Below are 22,290 nucleotides of genomic sequence, written 5' to 3' on the forward strand. Positions count from 1 at the left end.
GTCTGTCCACTCTTGCTCAGTTTCCTTTCACATGGTTTATATCTGCAAATATAGCTGTGGTCACGGCTTTTCACTAACAATAATATATATATATATTTATAATATATATATATTATATACAGAAAGTCTGCTGACTTTCCTGTATCCTTATCTGAACACTCTTTAACTTTTTATTTAAATTCCAGTTAGTTAACATACAGTGTACTATTAGCTTCAGGTGAACATTATAGTGATGCAACACTTCCCATACATTACCCGGTACTCATCACAAGTGCCCTCCCCTTCATCACCCTCACCTGTTTCACCTGTCCTCCCACCCCCAACACACCTCCCCTCTAGTAATCATCAGTTTGTTCTCTATAGTTAAGAGTGATTCTTGGTTTGCTTCTTTATCCCTATCCTCATTTTTGTTTCTTAAATTCCACACACTCTTTTAATGAAAAAAAATGTAGAAAAAGCATTAAACCCAGGTAATTTACAAATCATCTGAAATTTGACCTCTGAAGAGGAAGGAAAGCATATACAAAACCCAAACCACCTCAAGAGAGAGACTCTAAATTTTTCCTCCTACTCATCTACATTTGGAATGCTTCCCTTTTTCCTAACCCCACTGTGGTCCATCTCCTTGTGAATGAGAGCTCAACACAACCAGTTGACTAGATCTATAAACATCTAATCTTCAACTGAAATTGGCTCTCTTAGTGGGGATAAGAACGTAGAAAGTGATACATGCACACATTGGGCTACTCTTTCAAGCAATCTGAGAAGCTGATTTACTGACTTTCTATGAAGTCAAAAGGTCTGTTTTGCCCTTGATGAACTGTGGCTTTAAAACTCCCATGGACAACTTCAGTAATCTCCAGGTTATGTCTCAGTATCTTCCAAACAGTGATTATATTGATGTTTATGTGAAATACAGGTAACAAAACTCTTCTAAGGATGCCATTATCACCAAAACTGTGTGTAGCTATTCCAAAATTTGTTCAATGAACATTCCTCTTGTTCTCCTTTCCTCCTTCTAGTCCATATTTCCATAGCACAGGTATCAAAGTTGCCCATCATTAAACAGGCTTCACAATCTGTTGCATTTACAAAATCTAATATTTTCTTTTGGTATTTCTACCCTCTTCCCCACCATTTTCTTAATGAATATCTCCTTTAACCATTTAAAATTACAAGCTTTATCCTATACTGTTCCATATAATTGATTCAATTTCCTACATTATCAATGAACATCCTCTATGTCACTGCTCTCATTAGAATCCTCTCATAATGAGCATGCCACACCCATATGCAGATAATTATACATCTAGATAATTACACACCTAATTACTTCAGATTTAGAAGTAAAAGCATGTTATCAGGATAAATTCCTAGGTATAGCTCTGTTTTCATTTTAAAATTTCAAGTCAACAAGTGTCCATTTTGTACACTTCAAAAATCATTTTGAATCATCCGGTTTTTTTGGCCTATTACAAGGTTATGCATTCTGAAAAAAAGTATTACTTTAATCACTTATTCATTCTATCTTTCATTAACTATTGAATGCCCACTTTGTACCAGATACAGTGCTTAGGCAACATAGGCCATGTATTCTTAGCACATATAATCATAAGAATTTAAGGTAAAATGTTATACATAAGGGAAATAACAGGGTCTTAGTCTCTTCAAATCAAAATGTACTTAACTGGGCATTTCTAGCTAAGAAATATTTACAATGGTCAATAGAATTATCCTGGCCAAGTCTGTTCAAGTGGGCCTGAACTCTCTACATGTGAATAGAGGTACTTCCAGCCATTAGATATGTTCCAATACCCTAAATCTGTATAAATCACTATATAATTCATTAACTAAACCAGGAGACTTCTGAGCATGAAAAGGGGGTGCTTTTAGTAATTACTCCAAAACAGTCCTAAATCCAGAAATGTCCCAGACAACAGATTTAAGTAGGTGTATGTATAGGATATATTTTTACAGATCCTTCACTAGGTCTAGAATTCTGTTCCATGGATACTGCCACCATCACTGCTCAACAGATATTAATATCAGATCAAGAACTCTTACAGTTACTGTGATCTTACATTCCAAATTCGCTAAAGCAGTTCTCTCAGTAATAGCTTATCCTTTTATCCCCATAAATACATTTATCATTTAAAATATCTCTCCTAATGAAAATGAAAACAATGGTCCCAAGTCTTCGGGATGTAGCTAAAGCTATTCTAAGAGGGAAGTTTATAGCCATACAGGCCGACCTCAAGAAGAAAAATATCAAATGAACAACCTAACCTTACACTACACCTAAAGGAGCTAGAAAAAGGGAAAAAAACCAAAACCAGCAGAAAGAAGGAAATAATAAAGATTAGAGCATAAATAGAGAAATTAAAATAGAACAGATCAATGAAACCAGGAGCTAGTTCTTTGAAAGAAAATTGATAAACCTCTAGCCAGACTCATCACAAAAGAGGACTCAAATAAAGTCACAAATGTCACAAATGAAAGAAATGCCAACACCACAGAAATACAAACAGTTGTAAGAGATTATAAAAAAATTATACACCAACAAATTTGACAGCCTTAAAGAAATGAATTCCTAAAAATATAACCTACCAAAACTGAAGCAGGAAGAAACAGAAACTTTGAACAGATTGATTACCAGCATGAAACTGAATCCGTAATCAAAAAACTCCCAACAAACAAAAGTCCAGGACCAGATGGTATCATGGGCAAATTCCAAATATATAAAGAGTTAATACCTATTCTCCTCAAACTATTCCAAAAATAGAAGAGGAAGGAAAAAAACCAAATTCATTCTATGAGGCCAGTATCATCCTGCTATCAAAACCAGATAAAAACACCACACAAAAAGAGAACTACAGGCCAGTATCTCTGATGAACACAGATGCAAAAATCCTCAACAAAATACTGCAAACTGATTCCGACAATGTGTTAAAAAAAAAAAAAATCATTCATCACAATCAAGTAGGATTTATTCCCAGGATGCAAGGGTGGTTCAATATTCACAAATCAATGTGATACATCAATAAGATTAAAAATCATATGATCACTTGAATAGATGCAGAAAAAGCATTTAACAAAGTAAAACATCACTCATGATTAAAAAAAACAAAAAACAAAAAACCTTAACAAAGTAGGTTTAGAGAAAACATACCTCAACATAATAAAGGCCTTATATGAAAAACCCACAGGTGGGACACCTGGGTGGCTCAGTTGGTTAAGCAACTAACTACAGCTCAGGTCATGATCTCAGGCTCCTGGGATCAAGCCCCATGCTGGCCTCCCCACTCAGTGGGAAGACTGCTTGTTTCTCTCCATCTGCCTGTCCCCCTGCTTGTGTGCTCTCTCTCAAACAAAATCTTAGGAAAGGAAAAAAAAAAAGGAAAGGAAAGGAAAACCCACAGCCAAAATCACACTCAATGGGGAAAAACTGAGAGCTTTTCCTGTAAGACCAGGAACATACAAAGGTGTCCACTCTCATTACTTTTATTCAGCATAGTATTGGAAATCCTAGCCACAGCAATTAGACAACAAACAAAATAGGCATTCAAATTATTAAGTAAAACTTTCACTATTTGCAGATGGGGTGGTACTATATATAGAAAACCCTAAAGACTCCAAAATACTACTATAACTGATAAATGAATTCAGTGAAGTCACACAGTAAGGTCACAGGATACAAAATCAATGTACAGAAATTTGTTCCAAAAAAAAAAAAAAAAAAGAAATTTGTTCCATTTTTATATACCAAGAATGAAGCAGCAGAAAGAGGAAAGAATCAAATCTACAAGTGTTCTAAAAACAAAATATCTAGGAAGCTTAATTAAAGAGGTAAAAGGCCTTTACTATAAAAACTACAAAACATGGATGAAAAAAGTTCAAGACCACCTAAAGAAATGGCAAGGCATGGAAATTCCATGCTCATGGGTTGGAAGAATATTGTTAAAATGTCTATAATACTCAAAGCAATCTACATTTAATGCAATCCCTATCAAAATACCAATGGCATTTTTCACAGAGCTAGAATAAGCAATCCCAAAATTTGTACAGAACCACAAAAGACCCTGAATAACCAAAGCATCTTAAAAAGAAAAGTTGAAGACATCACAATTCCAGACTTCAAGTTATATTACAAAGCTGTAGTAATTAAAATAGTATGGAACTAGCATGAAAACAGACATGTAGATCAACAGAATAGAAAACCCAGAAATACATCCACAACTATATGGTTAATTAATCTTCAACAAAGCAGGAAAGAATATCCAATGGGAAAAAAATCAGTCTCTTCAACAAATGGTGTTGGGAAAACTAGACAACTACATGCAAAAGAATATAACTGGATCACTTTCTCACACCATGCACAAAAATAAATTCAAAATAAATTAAAGACCTAAATGTGAGACCTGGAACCATCAAAATCCTAGAAGAGAACACAGGCAGCATTTCTCTGGCATTAGCCATAGCAACAGTTTTTGTTTTGTTTTGTTTTGTTTTGTTTAGAGATGTCTCCTGAAGCAAGGGAAATAAAAGCAAAAATATATGATTGGGACTACATCAAAATACAAAGCTCCTAAAAAAAAAAATTACAAAGCTTCTGCACAGCAAAGGAAATAATCAATAAAACTAAAAAGCAACCTATAGAATGGGAGAGGATATTTGCAAATGGCATATCCAATAAAGGGTAGTATCTAAAATATATAAACAACTGATACAACTTAAAACCCTAAAAACAAATAACCCAATTTAAAAATGGGAAGAAGACATGAACAGACATTTCTCCAAAGACATCCAGATGGCCAACACATGAAAAGATGCTCAACATCACTCATCATCAGGGAAATGCAAATCAAAACTACAATGAGATATTATCTCATACCTGTCAGAACGGCTAAAATCAAAAATACAAAAAAAAAAAACAAGCGTTGGTGAGGATGTAGAGAAAGAGAAACACTCTTTCACTGTTCGTGGGAAGGCAAACTTGTGTAGCCACTGTACCTCGAAAAGTTAATAGAACTACCCCACAATCTAGTAATCATACTACTGGGTATTTGCCCAAAAATAGAAAAAAAAAAAACCCATACCTAATTCAAAGGTATACATGCACCCCTATGTTTACTGCAGCATTATTTACAACAGCCAAATTATGGAAGTAGCCCAAGTGTCCACTGATACATGAATGGATAAAAAGGTGGTGTGTGTATACATACACACACAATGGAATATTACTCAGCCATAAAAAACGAAACCTTGCCATTTGCAACAACATGGTTGGAGCTAGAGAGTATAATGCTAAGCAAAATTAGTCAGAGAAAGACAAATATCATATGATTTCACTCATATGTGGAGTTTTAACAAAACACACAAGCAAAGGAAAAAAAAGAGAAACCAAGAAACGGACTCTTAATAAAGAACTGATTGTTACCAGAAGGGTAGGGATGGGGATTAAAGAGTACATTTATCACAATGAGCACTGAATAATGTATAAAATGGTCGAACCACTGTATTTATTCACCTGAAACTGATATAACACTATGTTAGCTATGCTGGAATTAAAAACTTAATAAAAAAAATATATCATTTGCCCTAATTTCTGATTTGGCAAGTGTAGCAATAGTAAAATAGTATCCCCTTTCTTCTGTGCAGAAATAAGAGTGTTTAGGGGCGCCTGGGTGGCTCAGTCGTTAAGCGTCTGCCTTCGGCTCAGGGCGTGATCCTGGGGTTCTGGGATCGAGCCCCACGTCAGGCTCTTCTGCTATGAGCCTGCTTCTTCCTCTCCCACTCCCCCTGCTTGTGTTCCCTCTCTCGCTGGTTGGCTGTCAAATAAATAAAATCTTAAAAAAAAAATAATAAGAGGGTTTAAAAATCAGATTCAAGGGGCAAAAAAGATCAGTGCTACCAGGATCTCCCCTCTCACCAAGGGGTAGAAAGCATACACATGACAAAGAATAATTCAATCTTCAATAAGTGTTTTCAGAGATTTTCCAGCGTTTTAAAAAGTTGCTCAAGTAACTTTTAAGTTAAACGTAAGGAAAATGTTACATTAAACATCTTAGAAAGTTTAAAGGACGAGTTTACTTACAATTGACATTAGAGTTAGTACATAGTGCTGCAGATTGTGTCCATGATGATGAACCATTTTAGCATCAGCTGTAACCATGACTTCCACATATCTTGGATAGGATAAGAAACGCTTTTTCCTGGAATGTAATTGACTTCTTTCATCTTCCAAGGATTTATTTTTTGAAGGGTACCCTAAAACCATTTCCTTCTTTACATTAAGATCCTCGTTCATGTTGCTGTGGTTGTGAAGTAAAGTGGTTTGCTTTATTTGACTTTCTAGGGGAAAAAGACAGTATAATGCAGAGCCATTAAATTAGATTGGACTAAAAATATTGCACAGAATAGCCAAAAATTTAATACGTACACATCTGCTTCCAATGTGAAATACAAGGATAAAAAGAAGTTAAGCAATGTTATGCAGCAGTATCATGCAGATTACTATTCCTAGTAATAAAATGTTCATTTTCATAGATTGCCCTAAAAAAAACCCAAACTCCAGGTGTTTTGGGTTTTTTTTTATTATTGTTGTTGTTTTTAAACAGCTATGATTGTTCAAGTCCATTTATTAACCACTGGGTTAATAAAAAAATCAAGGAGTCCCTATTTTTTTTTAGTAGATAAATTGGGTCCTCAAGCCAATGGCATTTCAACTCATTACAGAGTAATCACATTTTGTATAAAATACAGAAAAGCTTTTGTTAAACATATGTGAAGATCATCATAGAAAAAAAAATCAAACCACATAACAATGGTGGTTTTTTGAATCCAGAAAATCAAATGTGGATATAGATTTTATAATACTTGATTATATAAAATACCCAATAATTTATGTTTGCTTATGTTTAAATTCAGCATTCAAATTATTCAATGTTAGAGATTATTACAGAGGCCATATTTAAATCCTACGCATTTATAGAAACTAAGTTCTTAATTATTTGCACTATTAGAAAAAAAATTATAAGCAGCATAGGTGCTTGTCCTATGTCCTTCTCCATGTCTTCTCTCCTTTATTTTTCTCTATTTCTTCTGACAACTGTTTGGTGGAAGTATTTCCAACAGAAGAGCAGACCAAAGGAATCAGGTAAAAAGAAATCAAAAGTCTGGAAACTACTCAGACTTAGTTGTACTATAAGGATTAGACAGAAGTATAAAACTATTACAAAGGTAATTTCCTTTTAAAGAAGCAGCAATCCTATGCCTGTAAGAAACAAAAGCATTGCTTCCATAGATTCTAAAACCATCCTACCTTTTAATATTACTGTGTGCTTAGGTTTTAAAATTCACCTCAGTGGGAAATACTGAATTGGGCAAACTGAGTATATAGCCCTAAAATTCTGTCCTACGATCTTTCTCTTGGGGTAATTCCACCACTAAGATATCCATGACCACTTATCAGACCCAGAAGAAGAGCTCAGACATAACTTATATACAAATCTCAGAGTTATCAGGAAGAAGGTAAATATACGGATTTGTTCATCTATTTTGTTTAAACACTGATGCCTACTCTACACCAGGAAACATTAAGAAATTGAGGAGCCAAAAGACTTTATAAAGTTTACACTCCAGTAGAAAGTGACAATAAGTACACATATTTAAGGATAAATTTCAGAATAATTTTAAGTGCTTCAATAACAATTCAACCTAGAGGGGAAAAAAGTGATCCTACCTATCCAAATGGCTTAAATTTGAAAAACCAATAATACCAAGTGTTAGAACAACCACTTTGGAAAACCACTCAGCAATTGCCAAGTTAGACATATCTCTATGCCACCCCTGCAAGTCTACTAGATAATACCTAAGGAAAACCTACATCAACAAAAAGATTTACATAAGACTGCGCATAGCAAGACTGGCATATAAATCAATGGAATAGAATACAGAGCCCAGAAATAAACACCCACATATACGGTCAAATGATCTTCAACAAGGGTGCCAAGACTACTCTATGGGAAAAGAATGCTCTCAACAAGAGATGGAAAAACTGGACATCCACATGCAGAAGAATGAAATCAGAGCATTATCTTATAAAAACTCAAAAATGGATTAAAGACCTCAAATGCTGAAAGTCCTAAAAGAGAACATGGTAGAAAAGCTTCATGACATTGGATTTGGCAAGGACTTCTTGGTTGGGTAAGACACCAAAGCACAGTCGACAAAATAGACAAGCAAGACTACACCAAATTTTAAAATTGTATCAAAGGACACAACAGAGTGAACAGGCAACCTATTGAATGGGAGAAAAGACCTACAGATCTTTTTTCCTGAAGAGGAGAATTAAAATGCCTTCCTTGCATCTGTTTTTTTAATGGTTTTTAGTTCAAAGTAACCCTTATGCCAAAGTGGCATATATCTTGGATTGGCATATTCAGCCACCCATCAAAGACCATAAGGTTTTCAAGGAATAAATTAGATAATCCAATAAAAGCCATTAGATCAGTACTCAGTAAATGGTAGTTCTTACTTTTATTACTAATTATATTAAAAATTATGTGCTCTTGACAGACATATGCCCTTCAAATTAACTTTTAAAAAATTGACTATAACCGCTTTGTTTAGGAAAAACAGTTGGCTATTTTGCTAGGTTTATAAAGTTAAAAAATGCCTATTCATAGAGTTGTGCTGTGATGCTGCTCAAATTCTTGAGGCAGAAGCTATGTGAGATTCTGTTTGGCAATCAGAGTGCATTGTTTTTTTTGTTTTTTAAAGATTTTATTTATTTATTCGACAGAGATAGAGACAGCCAGCGAGAGAGGGAACACAAGCAGGGGGAGTGGGAGAGGAAGAAGCAGGCTCCCAGCGAAGGAGCCTGATGTGGGGCTCGATCCCATAGCGCCGGGATCACGCCCTGAGCCGAAGGCAGACACTTAACCTCTGTGCCACCCAGGCGCCCCCCAGAGTGCATTGTTACCCAAGCCTGCGGCAAGTGGAAAACAAAGTTTTTCATTCTCACTGCTTTCGGGGAATGCTCTACAAGTGTTTCACAGTTCTTATAGCAGAGTTGGGTGTACCATAATTTCCTTATTGTAAAAATTTCAGATAAATCTCATGAAATGTGTAGCCTTAGTTTTAGGGTGACGGTGATATATAACAGCAGCTGCTTTATATTTGGGGTTTTTTAAATTATCATTACTGAAGACAAATGGCTTTCCAAAACTATTGAGGCGTGTTTCTATTCTCACAAATCTTGATGTGCCAGGTTCTGGAGCATTTTCTTAGCTGATGCTTTGGGAAGCCTGAAGACAAAGCACTGATGAGGCGTTTTCAGGCTGAAGTCCTATTCAGCTATTTAACTGGCAGGAAAGCCTTCATTTTTTTCATTAAGGGAACTAGGGGCAGCAGAATCTCGCCCAGCAATGCTGGCTGGTCATGAGCACTGTCCACTGTCTACCTGTGAGTACTATCGGCAAGATTACGGAAGCAAAGGAACATGCTTGAATCGGTGTTTGAGTTTTTTTAAATGGATCTCTTCGTCAACACTTACTAGATAAAGCTCATGAGATTTTCTGTGTATTTGCCAGGATAAATCATTCTGTGATATGCCCCCTAAACTCAGAGTTGAATGTACTGTAATCTGATTTGAAAATATAGGAAATTTCAACATTTTTTATTGATGAGTATCAATTTAATAGATGTGTGCTGTGAACCAGTGCTGTAGGAACTTGACAGACTACAGTGATTATGGTCATAGTAAGTGCCATTCACTCAAACATCATATGAAAAAAAGCATTAGAACTATAATGAAATGCAGAATGTGGTTTTATTTTTAAATATTATTTATGGACTGAAAAATGTAAGCTCCATTAACCCACTGTTCTTTATCCCCCCCATACCCCCGAGCAAGATAATTACATTCTATTGGAAATATAGGAATGTTGGTATCATAAATACAGCCCCTGAACAAGTGGGGAGACACACACAGACACAGACACAGACACACACACACACACACACACACAGGATGTGTTTTTAAAAGATTCTTACAACTCCACAAAAACAGCCCTGTTCAATCATGGGCAAAGGATGTGAGCAGACATTTCACCAAAGACCATATACGAATAGCCAACGAGCATGTGACATGATATTCAACCTCACTATTTAGAAAAATTCAAATCAAAACTACAATGAGATATCACTCCACACACATTAGGATAGCTACTATAATTTAAGTGTTGGAGAAATTGGAATCCCTGCACACTATTGGTGGAATTATAAAAATGGTGCTACTACAGAAAATATAAAGGTGCCTAAAAAAATTACAAATAGAACTACCATATGATCCAGCAATTCTACTGAGTATATATTCAAAAATATCAAAAACAGGGTCATAAAGAGAATATGCACGCCCATGTTCATTGCAGCATTATTCACAATAGCCAAAAGGTAGAAGCAACTCGAATGTCCATCGATGGATAAATGGATAATGAAATGTGGTATATACATACCATGGATTACTCAGCCTTAAAGGAAATTCTGTTACATGCTACAACATGGATGAACCTTGAAGATGTTATGCTAAGTAAAATGAGCCAATCACAAAAAAAAAAAAAAATGCTGTAGGATTTCACTTACATGAGGTGTCTAAAATAATCAAATTCATACAAAGTTGAATGGGTGGTTACAAGGGCCTGTCAATATCTCACTGCCTGAGAAATCTCCTAAAGTCTGCCCAGCCTCGGTACTAAGAAATCAAATATCTCACTAGCTAGCAATAGTAGGTAAAATAGGAACACAATCCAATTAAGGAAACACAGTGGTCTGAAGTAGTCAGACTTACAAGAGAATAAGTTAGAATAGAGGGCTCCGTGTAGGCTAAAGTAACAAATAACTCCAAACTGGAATGAAAACATTACAGGAGACAATATAGTCATTAATAGGAAATGCAAAAATAGGAAAGAAAAAAAATGGATAGTGCGGTGGGGTGGGAAGTCCCTAGAACTAAACGATTCTGGAGTATTTTTTTTTTTAAGATTTTTTATTTATTCATTTGACAGAGATAGAGACAGCCAGCGAGAGAGGGAACACAAGCAGGGGGAGTAGGAGAGGAAGAAGCAGGCTTCCAGCAGAAGAGCCTGATGTGAGGCTTGATCCCAGAACACCGGGATCATGCCCTGAGCCGAAGGCAGACGCTTAATGACTGAGCCACCCAGGCGTCCCCTGGAGTATTTTAAAAAGGAAAAAATAGCCTGTATCAAGATCCCATAGACATTAACAAGTATTTATTACAATCAACTTGATGGAAACAAATTTAGAAATGTTTTCTAGAACATTCCTGGAAAAATACAACTTACCCAAACTGATCCATAGAGAGCTAAAAAGCCTAACGAGCCACATAATTTTTTAAAAACTGAGTCCTGGGGTGCCTGGGTGGCTCAGTCGGTTAAGCATCTGTCTTCTACTCAGGTTATAATCTTAGAGTTCTGGGATGGAGTCTGCTTCTCCCTCTCGCTCTGCCCCTCCCCACCACTCATGCTCTCTCAATCTCTCCCTCTGTCTCAAAATCTTTAAAAAATTTTTTACGTAAATAGAAATTGAGTCCTAATCAATCTTTCCCAAAAAAATCCAACCTCAAATGGCTTTACCACTAAATATTTTTTTAAAAGAGCTCTACTTTTTCTAATACTCTAAGAATTGCAAAAAGGGAAACAAGCTTCATAAGGTTCTTAGAAGATGCTGCAACAAAATAGCCTCATAATCTTGGTTAAAATTTTAAAAAGGATTCCTTAGGACACGCACAATACTAAGCATAAAGACTATTCATTTGATTAAATCAAGACTGAACTTGTGTTCACTAAAAAACACCATTATGGAAGAAGATATTTGCAGTATATATAAAAAAAGAGCTTTCATACATATTACATAGTTAAATCCTCAATCAACAAAAAAGAAAAATAAGGGAGACCTAAATACCTCCAAAGAGACAAAATCCAAAGGCAAGACATGCCCCCAAAATTGATAATCATTAAAATGCAAATTAAAATACAATGAAACATTATATCACCCCCCCAACAAAAAGGATAAAATGAAAGATAATGGCAACAACAAGTTATGGTAATATAACGTGGGGCACCTGAACCTGCCATATCCTGCTGCTGACACTGAAAACTGGCATATTCAACTTGGGAAACAGTAGGGCAGGAGGGAACTGGGATAGGTCCTATTGCTTAGTGCAAGAGAGACAAAATTATTGTTTACTTTTAAATACCAGACATAAGTGTATATATAACTACTAAAAATAAGCACATTACCAAAGAAACAGATAGCCAGAACTTCCAATTTTAAAGGGAGGGGTTAATTTTTAAGTCACCATAAGTAAGGAAATGTGAAAAAAGAATCAGAACATCAATATAAAATATGAACAATACCTAACACCTACTGCTTACTGTCAGTCAAGTGTACTTCTGGTAAATTTACTTATATTAATTCACTTAAACAGCACCATGAGATAGGTATTGTCAATTCCATATTACAGATGAGGAATATGCAACATGGAGATTAAAAAACTCAAAACCGCAGTTGATCAGTGATGGAACTGCAAATTAAAACAAAAGAAACAAAACTAAATAGACCATTTACCATAACAGCAGTGAACAGTTTAGATTTGCCCATCAAAAACAAAAGTTTCATAGAACTGGGTTAATAAAACCCAGTTGTATGTTAAACAGCACATCCGGGACTCAAATTCTGGGACTGACTCCAGAGTCAGTGGTTTTAACCGCTAAAAGATAGTTTGACAATGAAGGTTAAAGGAAAAAGACCAGAATCTAACAGGTACAGCATTAGAGATCTCAAAAGTCTAATTTCTATAGTAAATGAAATGGGAATGTTCTATATAACTTTGTCAAAATAATTGAATTCAGAAGAAATATAATTTCATATTCCATTAACACACAACAGTATGAGTGCATCTTGTCACTAAGTTTAAGAAGTGAGAAAAATTAAATAGAACCTATTTCTTGGTGGTTTATAAACTACACACTTTTGTAAATACATATGGATACATAGAAAGCAAGATAGTGACATATATGGGATTTAAAATGATGGGTGCCTCAGGTGAGGGGAGGCAGGTGGACAAAATGGGAGGGTAGGTAGAAGTGGAATTATGCGGCTGCATATGGGTTGCTGTCCTAGTCCTGCATTTCATGTTGATTCATATATTTTTTAATTATATATTTTTTTTAAGATTTGAGAAAGTGTGCACGTGCACAAGCAGGGAGAGCGGCAGGCAGAGAGAGAAGCAAACTCCCTACTGAGCAGGAAGCCTGATGCGGAACTCGATCCTAGGACCCTGGGATCATGACCTGAGCCGAAGGCAGACATCCAACTGACTAAGCCACCCAGGTGCCCCAGTTCTTTAATTAAATTCTTAAATAGTAACATACCAAACTAATAGCTATTAAAATATGACATCTCTCACTACTACCATGTACTATTGTTTTGGTAATGCTACCTAACACAGTAAGACAATAAAATGAAATATACAGTATGAATATTAGGAAGAAAGTTTAGTTTTTATTTTGTAGATAAATGGCTTTTATAACTAAAATCCCAAAAGACTCAATTTAAGACTTTTCAAGCTAACAACCTCAACACAGGAATAACTGAATGAAATTTTTTTGTTTGTTTTTTAAAGATTTTATTCACTTATTTTACAAAGAGAGAAACAGCCAGTGAGAGAGGGAACACAAGCAGGGGGAGTGGGAGAGGAAGAAGCAGGCTCCCAGCGGAGCAGGGAGCCCGACACGGGGCTCGATCCCAGGACTCTGGGATCACACCCTGAGCCAAGGCAGATGCTTAACAACTGAGCCACCCAGGCGCCCCAACTGAATGAAATGTTATTCGGTTGTTAAAAAATGAATTAGTTCTGTGTGTCTGGTATAGGATGTCCATGTGTTTTTAAGTAAAAAAAAAATTAAGTATCAGTGATGTGTACAGTATGATCTTATTTTTGTAGAAACTTCCAAGGATACAAGCATTTAGCCATAAAAATTTATATAATGAGCCAAAAAGGTATGTAACTATACACCTCAAACTTTTAACATTGGCAGTACTGGAGGGGAACTAGAAGGTGGATAGATCAATCTAATTCTTTAACATCTCTGTGTTCATTAAACTATTACAATAAACTTGTTTTATTATTGTAATTTTTTAGTTACCCATGTTTTTAAAAACAGCATCTCTAACTTTTACAGGCTAAACATTTAATGTCATTACATTTTGATATTCATATCAAGCAGTGTAACAAATGATAAAATGACCTTTCCAAATATCCAAATGGGCATTATTCAAAGCTCATTTGTCAATTACATCATCTTTATGAAATGCTTGTCTTTATTTATGTTCCAAGTCAAATGCTAAAATGATGTGCCATCCTTTATTAATAGCAAATGTATTAGGACCCAAAAATAATTTAGAGCAAGTCATACCCATCAAATCAGGAACGTCATGCAATGGATAATCTGCCCACTGGAACATAAAATTTTTAATTTCATCTGTAAATATAACACTTAACAGTATACGTATTATAGAATGTAAGGAAATTGTTGAAAATAATCCCTAATATAAACTCTAAAAAATTTACTATTAAACAATGTAACTAGAAACCCATCATTCTACATGAACACCCTACTGGCATTTCATACTCAGATTATATAAAGTTAAATTCATTTTCTTTTCCTATTCCCAGTTTTGCTCTATTAATAGGAGTAATAACTTCCTAGTATGCGGAACTCACGCTAAACCATGCACTACCATTGAGTTCTCCCTGTCCTTTTATCCTTTGTAACTGGTCACCAAGTTTTGCCATTTCTCTTTCAAAATTTTCCTTGTTTTCTTCCTACTGTCAACAGTGCCCAGGTCTCTCAACTCTTTCAGGTCCTTCGCAACTTAGAATATTAGAATCATGAATGCAAAATTAAACCAAGTCTCCAAAATGGCCCCACCATCTTCAATCCCTGTCCCACCCCCCTTCATCCTTCATTCACATCCAAAAAATCATTTTCAGGAGCATCCCTTTTATCTCAAGAAATTACCACTGATCTACACTGACCATAAGTCCAAGCCCTTCCCCACAGCCCACCACTAAGCAATGCTGTCATACCAACACTACCCACGAGCTATGAACTCTTTAAATACTATGAACACTGTTGGGCAATGGGTTATGCCTTTTGTAAGTGCTCAACAAATGTTCACAGAGAGGATAATTAGGGAAAAGGATGAATAGAAAATTGGGAGAGAAAGGGAAGAAAGCAACACACTGAGGGACAAAAGTTTTGTTAAGACCAGAAATTGAGGGTATGAGTAATTCTAATTTTGATGTACAACAGCAGCAATTCAAAGATGGAGAGGTTGCTTTTGATTTTCCTGACAACAAGTAAAACACTCTGGTTTCCACATAGGTTAGAACTGATACTAATGCTTTGTATTTGACCACATGAGCAAATTTTATACTTCTGCAATAGCATGTAACTATTTTGAAAATGAGCACAAAATCAAATGAAGCTTATTCTGGATTGTCAGCATTTAAACCACTTGTTAAATGGCCAACAGGGCTTCCAGTTCAAAGAACCGTGTGTGCCCTAAAATAGTGATAATATCAGATATTGTGAAATCTAACTTATTTCCTCAGGATTTAAACTTTTCTGGATTATATGTCTTATTATGCCATGTTCTGGAGTTGTGTTATTAATACTACTATAAACAATAATAAATGTAAAAGCACTTGAGTAATTTACCATATACCAGATACTGGTATACTTCACATAAGTTATCTCCTTTATTATCAATTTTGTAAGGTAGGTACTATTAGTATCCTCATTTTATATGTGAAGAAAGGAGGCAAAAGGAAGGTTAAAGTCAACTATTCAGGTAACCGGTAATAAAATATAATTCTGGAACATTTTTTAAAATATTATATTCAATACAAAGACTTATGAAAATCTATAGTCTCTATGATTTGTCAATTTTAGAAATCACCACCACCCTTATAGAATTATGGCACATAGCTTATGAAGTATTTTATAAAGCTTTATTTCAAAGAGGTTCCCCAGTTAATTAGAACCCCACCTACTAGTAATAAATGTGCAGATTATGGACTTGCCCATGACCGGCTGAAACTTGAAACATAAAAGAATCATTACATCACTAGTCCTCATTGCATCCCTGAATCGGTTTCTATTATAGTGCACATTTTAAAACAGACATGTGACACAGGTTACATGCAATTTCAGTAGCCACCAACTAAGTGGCATAACAAAGAAATGAATTCAGATTTCCTCAATATCAATTATTACATTAGAATTCCAGATCACATGACTCTTCTAAAGGTCATATGTGGTAATATGTTTAGAATGTTAAGAATTTAGTAACCACGATCATAACGGCAAATGCTGTCTCCTACAGAACTAAAAGAGGAGTAGCTAGTCATATTCATGAAAATATGGGGTCTAGTACTTCTTGAATTACAGAATCAGAGCTGAGCCAAGATTTGAATATAAAGTCATTCAGCTCTACCGTGCATAGACTTGGGACAGATCCAGTACTGTCCTTTCACTCTAGAGGCCCTGAAAGAAAAAAAAAAAAAAAACAAAACACTGGAAACCCCCCAAATTATTCCCGTTAATCCTACATCCAGCAAGAAATTCTAGTTCCTTCTGCTATGTGGGCTGACAGGACAAAGAGCACACAAGTCAAGCATTACAGTAAATACCCTTTCTTCACCTACATTCTCAAGAAGCCGCCCCATGAGTTCACTCCAAAGACGCAGAAGACAGGTTTCCTTGACAAGGTGAATCAAGAATCCTTACACAGATCAGGAGTTGAAAACACGCACACGTTCATACATAAATTCAAAACCTTTAGGATTATTTTTCCTGGAAAGGAACATGCACTGGCAGTCTCTTTCAAGCTTTTGGCATCCCAATCTTTACACTCGAAGGGTATAGAAAAACTGTGTAACCCTTTGCATTTTATGAAGTGCTCTTTCCACAACTTCAAATCCTGTCCCTTATCAGAAATTCTAAGCAAAGTGAGACTAAGATAAATTAGCCAACGGACACAAGGGTAAGAATTTAGAGGGACAACTATACACATGCCAATATGATATTCTAAACTCCTACTCTATGGCTTCTTGAAGGGATGTTTGAAAATCCTAGAAGTTAAATTTATACCCTAGCATCTGAAGATCCAAATAAAATGCAACATTTCACTCTTTGAAGAAAAATCACTTCAGAACTCATGTTAAACATTGATCTCTAGGATGTTTTTCTTTGCAAGTGTGGCTGAAGTTAGAATATAGCAAAACACTAATAAAACTGACAACAGTACAGAATTCTACCTTATTTATCTTACCTTCCTACCTTCAAATGAGCCTTCGTGGCAATCCAATTCTAATCCATATCCACTTACCATTTTTTTTTTCCACCCAGAGAAAAAGAGAGAGGGTGTGTGGGTTGGGGTAGAAAAAAAGGGAGAAAATCCCAAGCAGGCTCCACACCCAACATTGAGCCTGATGCAGAGCTCAATCTCAGGACCCGGAGATCATGACCTGAGCTGAAATCAAGACTCAGACGGTTAACTGACTGAGCCACCCAGCCACTCACCATGATTTAACACATAACTCATTAACTAGAGGAGTTGTTCCAGAACTACAAGATTTCCCACATTATTGGACAGTCTGCATCGTGCCTGTGGAATCATTCCAAAAATGCACTGAGGTCATTTTCAGTATTAATTATTCTAATATCTCCCAAAATGCAGTTAAAGTGGGCATTTGCAAATATTATAACCTCTATTTGCTCTATCACAATTCAAGTGTTGGTGTAATACTGTTTTTCCACACTAGTACTAACTTGTTAAAAATATTAGTATTTCCTATTTGTCTTGAATTTTTTTTGGATAATAAAGTTATAACTCATAAAAATCTAAAAGGTAATCTAAACTTAAACTTTAACTCATTTTTGTCGATTGCTACTCTGGCCATTATAATTTATTCCTCCTAAATTTGTCATTCCTGAAATAGCTTTTGACTGAAAAATAGAATTCTCATGTGAAATATTCTTTCAATCTTTGATATTTGCTTAAGAGTCTTTAAAAAGAAAACACAATTAATGATATTTTTCAAAGTAATTTTAACATTAAAAAACAGGTCTAATTAACGCCAGTCACTGAATACAAAATGTGAAAAATTAAAACTGACATCGTAGTAGTACTTAATATCTGTATTACAGAATTAACTCTTATTCATATTGCTTTTGTCAGCTTTTATTAAGTCCACTAATTTTAGTTTGAGATACATAGAGAAAAAATAAACCAAACTTCTGAAGTCATTGATAAACTGAATTCTTATTTTCAAATCAGTATTTTATGGTACATCTCAGAATTTAATCAATCACGGTGTTTTTAAAAAGAATGTTTTTGTCAATCTTGACATCAGAATGTTAATCTAACATCTAGGTACATTTATGTATATGCAAAGAAAGTTGTGACCTGTTAGTCTGGAGTCTACAATGAGGGAGTTTTATCCCCTCAGTTTTCTGGCTCTCTTCCAAGAAAGAAAAGCCCAAGAAAGCAGCCTTCTTGGGGTAGGTCCAAAGGTATGGATATTCTCCACATGAAACAGTGTATCTGTCACCTGACCTGGCAATGGGCCCAACTCTTACTCCAGCAGTAATGATTTTCACAAAGACTAGAACACAGTCAGGGACCAGCCAAGAGCATGGACCATGTTTGTGCAGTTTCCCCTGCATTTGTACTCATTGTGAGAGCAGCCCAATTTCATGTCTCCAGGTCTTTAAATAGGGCACCAATACTGAATCAGATTCTAATTGCAAATAATTAAAGTCTTTACTTCCTTTTCATGAGGAATTATCACATGGGCAAGCAGTACAGAGCCAAAGATTAAAATGTACTTCACTAAGCATTTGCAATTAAATCGTGTTTGGTAGACCAAAGGAAAACTGTAAAATGAGCTATATGGTTGACTAGTAATCTAAAACTATACATAGAAAAATTTACATTTATTGCCCTCCACAAGTCTATTGAGTTATTTTCACTTTAGTCAGATCTATAATATTAAGTGAACAAAACAAAAATGATGACATCCTTATATGGCTCACATACCGTGGTCCATCATTGTAATCATTCCCTTCAATAAGCCATCTTCTTGCTTTCAAGGCAAAGGAAAAGTTACAAACCAAATTGACTCATGAACACACAGAAATTCTAAAGAAATTACCAAACCCAGTCTGGTAAAAACAAAGTGGACTTGCCATTTGAAAATCAATTATCTGGGGGCATCTGGCTGGCTGGGTCGGTTAAGCATCAGACGCTTGGCTTCGGCTCAGGGTCCTGGGATTGAGCCTGCATGGAACTCCATGCTCAGCATGGAGTCTGCTTGAGATCCTCTCCCTCTGAGTGCCTCTGTCCCTCCCCCTGCTCACACTTGTGCATATGATCTAAAAAATAAAAATCTTTTTAAAAAAAAGATGCAGAGGGAAACAGTTTTGATAAATTTCAACATCCATTCACAATAAAAATTCTTAAGCTAGAAATGTAGGGAACTTCCAGACATTGCACATGTGAGAAAATGTTTGAAAGCTTTCCTTCTAAAGTTGATGATGAGGCAAGGATTTTCATTATTGCCATGCGTAGTCAACTTTGTTCTAGAAATCCCAGCCAGTGCAATAAGAGAAATAAAAGGTTGAAAGATTGGAAATAGCTGTCTACATGATTGTTTGTGTACAAATCCAAAAGCATCAACAGATAAGCTATTAGAATATATGATCAAAGTTGCTGAATATTAAAATCAACATAAAAATTGCCTGCATTTTTATGTAGAAAAAAATGAAATTTTAAAAATTATACCACTTACAATAAAAAATCTCATCCAATACCCAGTAACAAAAAAACACCTCTATGAAGATGTATAAACTATTATGTGGGAAATAGAGGATATACCATATTGATGGGTTAGAAGACAAACTATAAAGATATCACTTCACCAAATTGATCTCTTGATCAGTAAAATCCAAGATTCTTTTTTCCTTTTGCAGAAACCAACAACCTGATTCTAAAATTCATATGTCAATGCAAAGGGTAAATAACCAAGACAATCCTGACCAAGTCAAGGGGTTCTTCTACCGCATTTCAGAACTCAGAGTTTATGTTTTTGGTGTTTTTTTTTTTAGTATGATTGTAGCACAATGAATAGACCAACAGAAGTCCAAAATAAATCCACATATAGGGACACTTTTCTGAAAAAATGTGATACATTTTTAAAGTTCCTATGAAGTATGTGTTAACTTTAACAAAATAGAGTTTTATTTACTATTGCTTTCCATAGTTGTTTTTTTTTTTTTTTAAGTCGACTATCTTGGGATTTTGACAAAAGTAATAGATTTAAAACTGACAGATGGAGCTCTTATTTTCAGATAGATTTAATGCTACATCCCAAAGTTTAATATAGGACTATTTTTAATGAACGTTTTTACAACAGGATTAGTTCCCAACAAAGGCAGCCTATAATTCATTTAAGTCTCCTCCCAATACTTAAGTTCTATTCACGTCAAGATTCTTGAACCCATTTCAATTAGCACATTTGAAGTCACCAATCACCTCTACTTTGCAAAATTCAATAATCAGTTCCAAATCTTCATATTCTTTGAATTCCTACCATTTAGCCAATTAATCTGTCCTACCTTTTTGAGAAGTCTTCACATGGCTTTGGGGCACACATTCCTGTCCTCTTACTATCTTCCTGGCCTCTTCTCTTAAATTTTCCTAGTCTAATCCTCACCTCTCCAAGTGCTAAACATTGGCATGCCCCACAGTTCAGTTCTTGGACTTTTTCTGTATTCTATTCCCTGTATGATTTCATACAGCCTTAGAATATAGGACAATACTCTAATTCCTGTTATTTCAAGCCCAGACCCCCTTACCAATCTTCTAACTTATCTTCTATTGCCTACTTGACTTGTCTCCCTCTGGACATCTAATTGACAGCTCAAACCCAAACTTAAAAATAATAATAAAAAAAACCTCCTGATATTCCTTCCTAAACCTGTAGTTCCCACAGCCTTCCCCATGCTCAGTAAATGAAAACTCTATCCTTCCATTTGCTCAGGCAAAAATTAAAAAACAAAACAAAACAAAACAAAACTTAGAATGATCTGACCATTCTTACTCTTAACACTCACCTCCCTGCCGGCTGTCAGCTTGACCCTCAGAACATATATTGCATGTGGCTACTTCTAACTTTATGGCTACATCTAAATTCAAGACCTCCTCATTGCTCACCATGAATACTGCAGTATGTAACCCCTCCTTGCTTTTCCCTCGTTCTATTGGTTTTTTCTCCATTTAACAATCTATGTGATCCCTTTAAAATGTAGGATGATCAATGTCCCTCTTCTGTTCAAAATCCCTTCCATATTAAAGCCAAAATCCTTACTGTGATTTGCAATGTCCTATGTGTTGGGGTGGATTCACCATGAACCAAAAGCAGATTAAACTTCTGGCCTCTCACTTACGAAATCCCTTTCCAAGGCCTTGAAACGAATCCTAGAGATTTTGCATTCATAATTTCTCTTAAAGCTCCCCCCACCGTCTCTTTAGTCTTCAGGCTCCACAACCTGGATCCACCCATTAACTACTCGATCTAGCCTCCCACTACCACTGTGACCTCATCTCCTACACCCCCCGCCCCCGTACGTGCACAGGCTGGTTATGGGACATGTTAAACAGGCCCCGGCACCTTCGTAGCTTCAGTGAAAGAGGTACTCAATAAATATTTTACAAATGAAGGAACAAATGAATAAACAAATCCATGTTGGGGCAAGGTGGAGGCCTCAGCCTCCAGAGTTATTAATGCAGAACAAGAATCTCCCCTTAGCAGCTTTTTTTTCTTCACTTATACACGTGGAACAGGAAAAACCTGAACATGTCTTACCCCTGCACTCCTCTTGTTTTCCTTCTCCCAGCCCACCATGAGGTGGGAGACAAAGGGCAGACTACTGACCCTACACCATCAATTTTCTTCCCAGCTGAATGCTATGAACTGAGGCTGGTAGAGGATATACGAAGGAGAATTTAGAAATTTCTATTTGCTGTTGCAAGATCAGATTCTGAAAACCATAACCTGAATATTACCCTTGGCCTGCCGATTTCTATTTTCCCCATCCCCCAAATAAAATGCTGAGGAATGTGTGTCCCAAAAAGCCA

General features: G+C 35.8%; 1 protein-coding gene across 4 annotated transcripts in view; it reads right to left on the bottom strand.

Annotated features, from left to right (window-relative positions):
* ADAMTS20 (ADAM metallopeptidase with thrombospondin type 1 motif 20) overlaps nt 1–22,290 on the bottom strand; it is a 175,399-nt gene that overhangs the window by 129,260 nt on the left and 23,849 nt on the right. For all 4 annotated transcript variants that reach the window (XM_034645963.1, XM_034645965.1, XM_034645964.1 and 1 more), the window contains exon 4: nt 6,095–6,351. In XM_034645963.1, coding sequence (XP_034501854.1) covers nt 6,095–6,351 — 257 coding nt within the window. The remainder of the gene's footprint in view (nt 1–6,094; nt 6,352–22,290) is intronic.

Source organism: Ailuropoda melanoleuca, chromosome 16, assembly GCF_002007445.2.
Source record: "Ailuropoda melanoleuca isolate Jingjing chromosome 16, ASM200744v2, whole genome shotgun sequence".
NCBI lineage: Eukaryota > Metazoa > Chordata > Mammalia > Carnivora > Ursidae > Ailuropoda > Ailuropoda melanoleuca.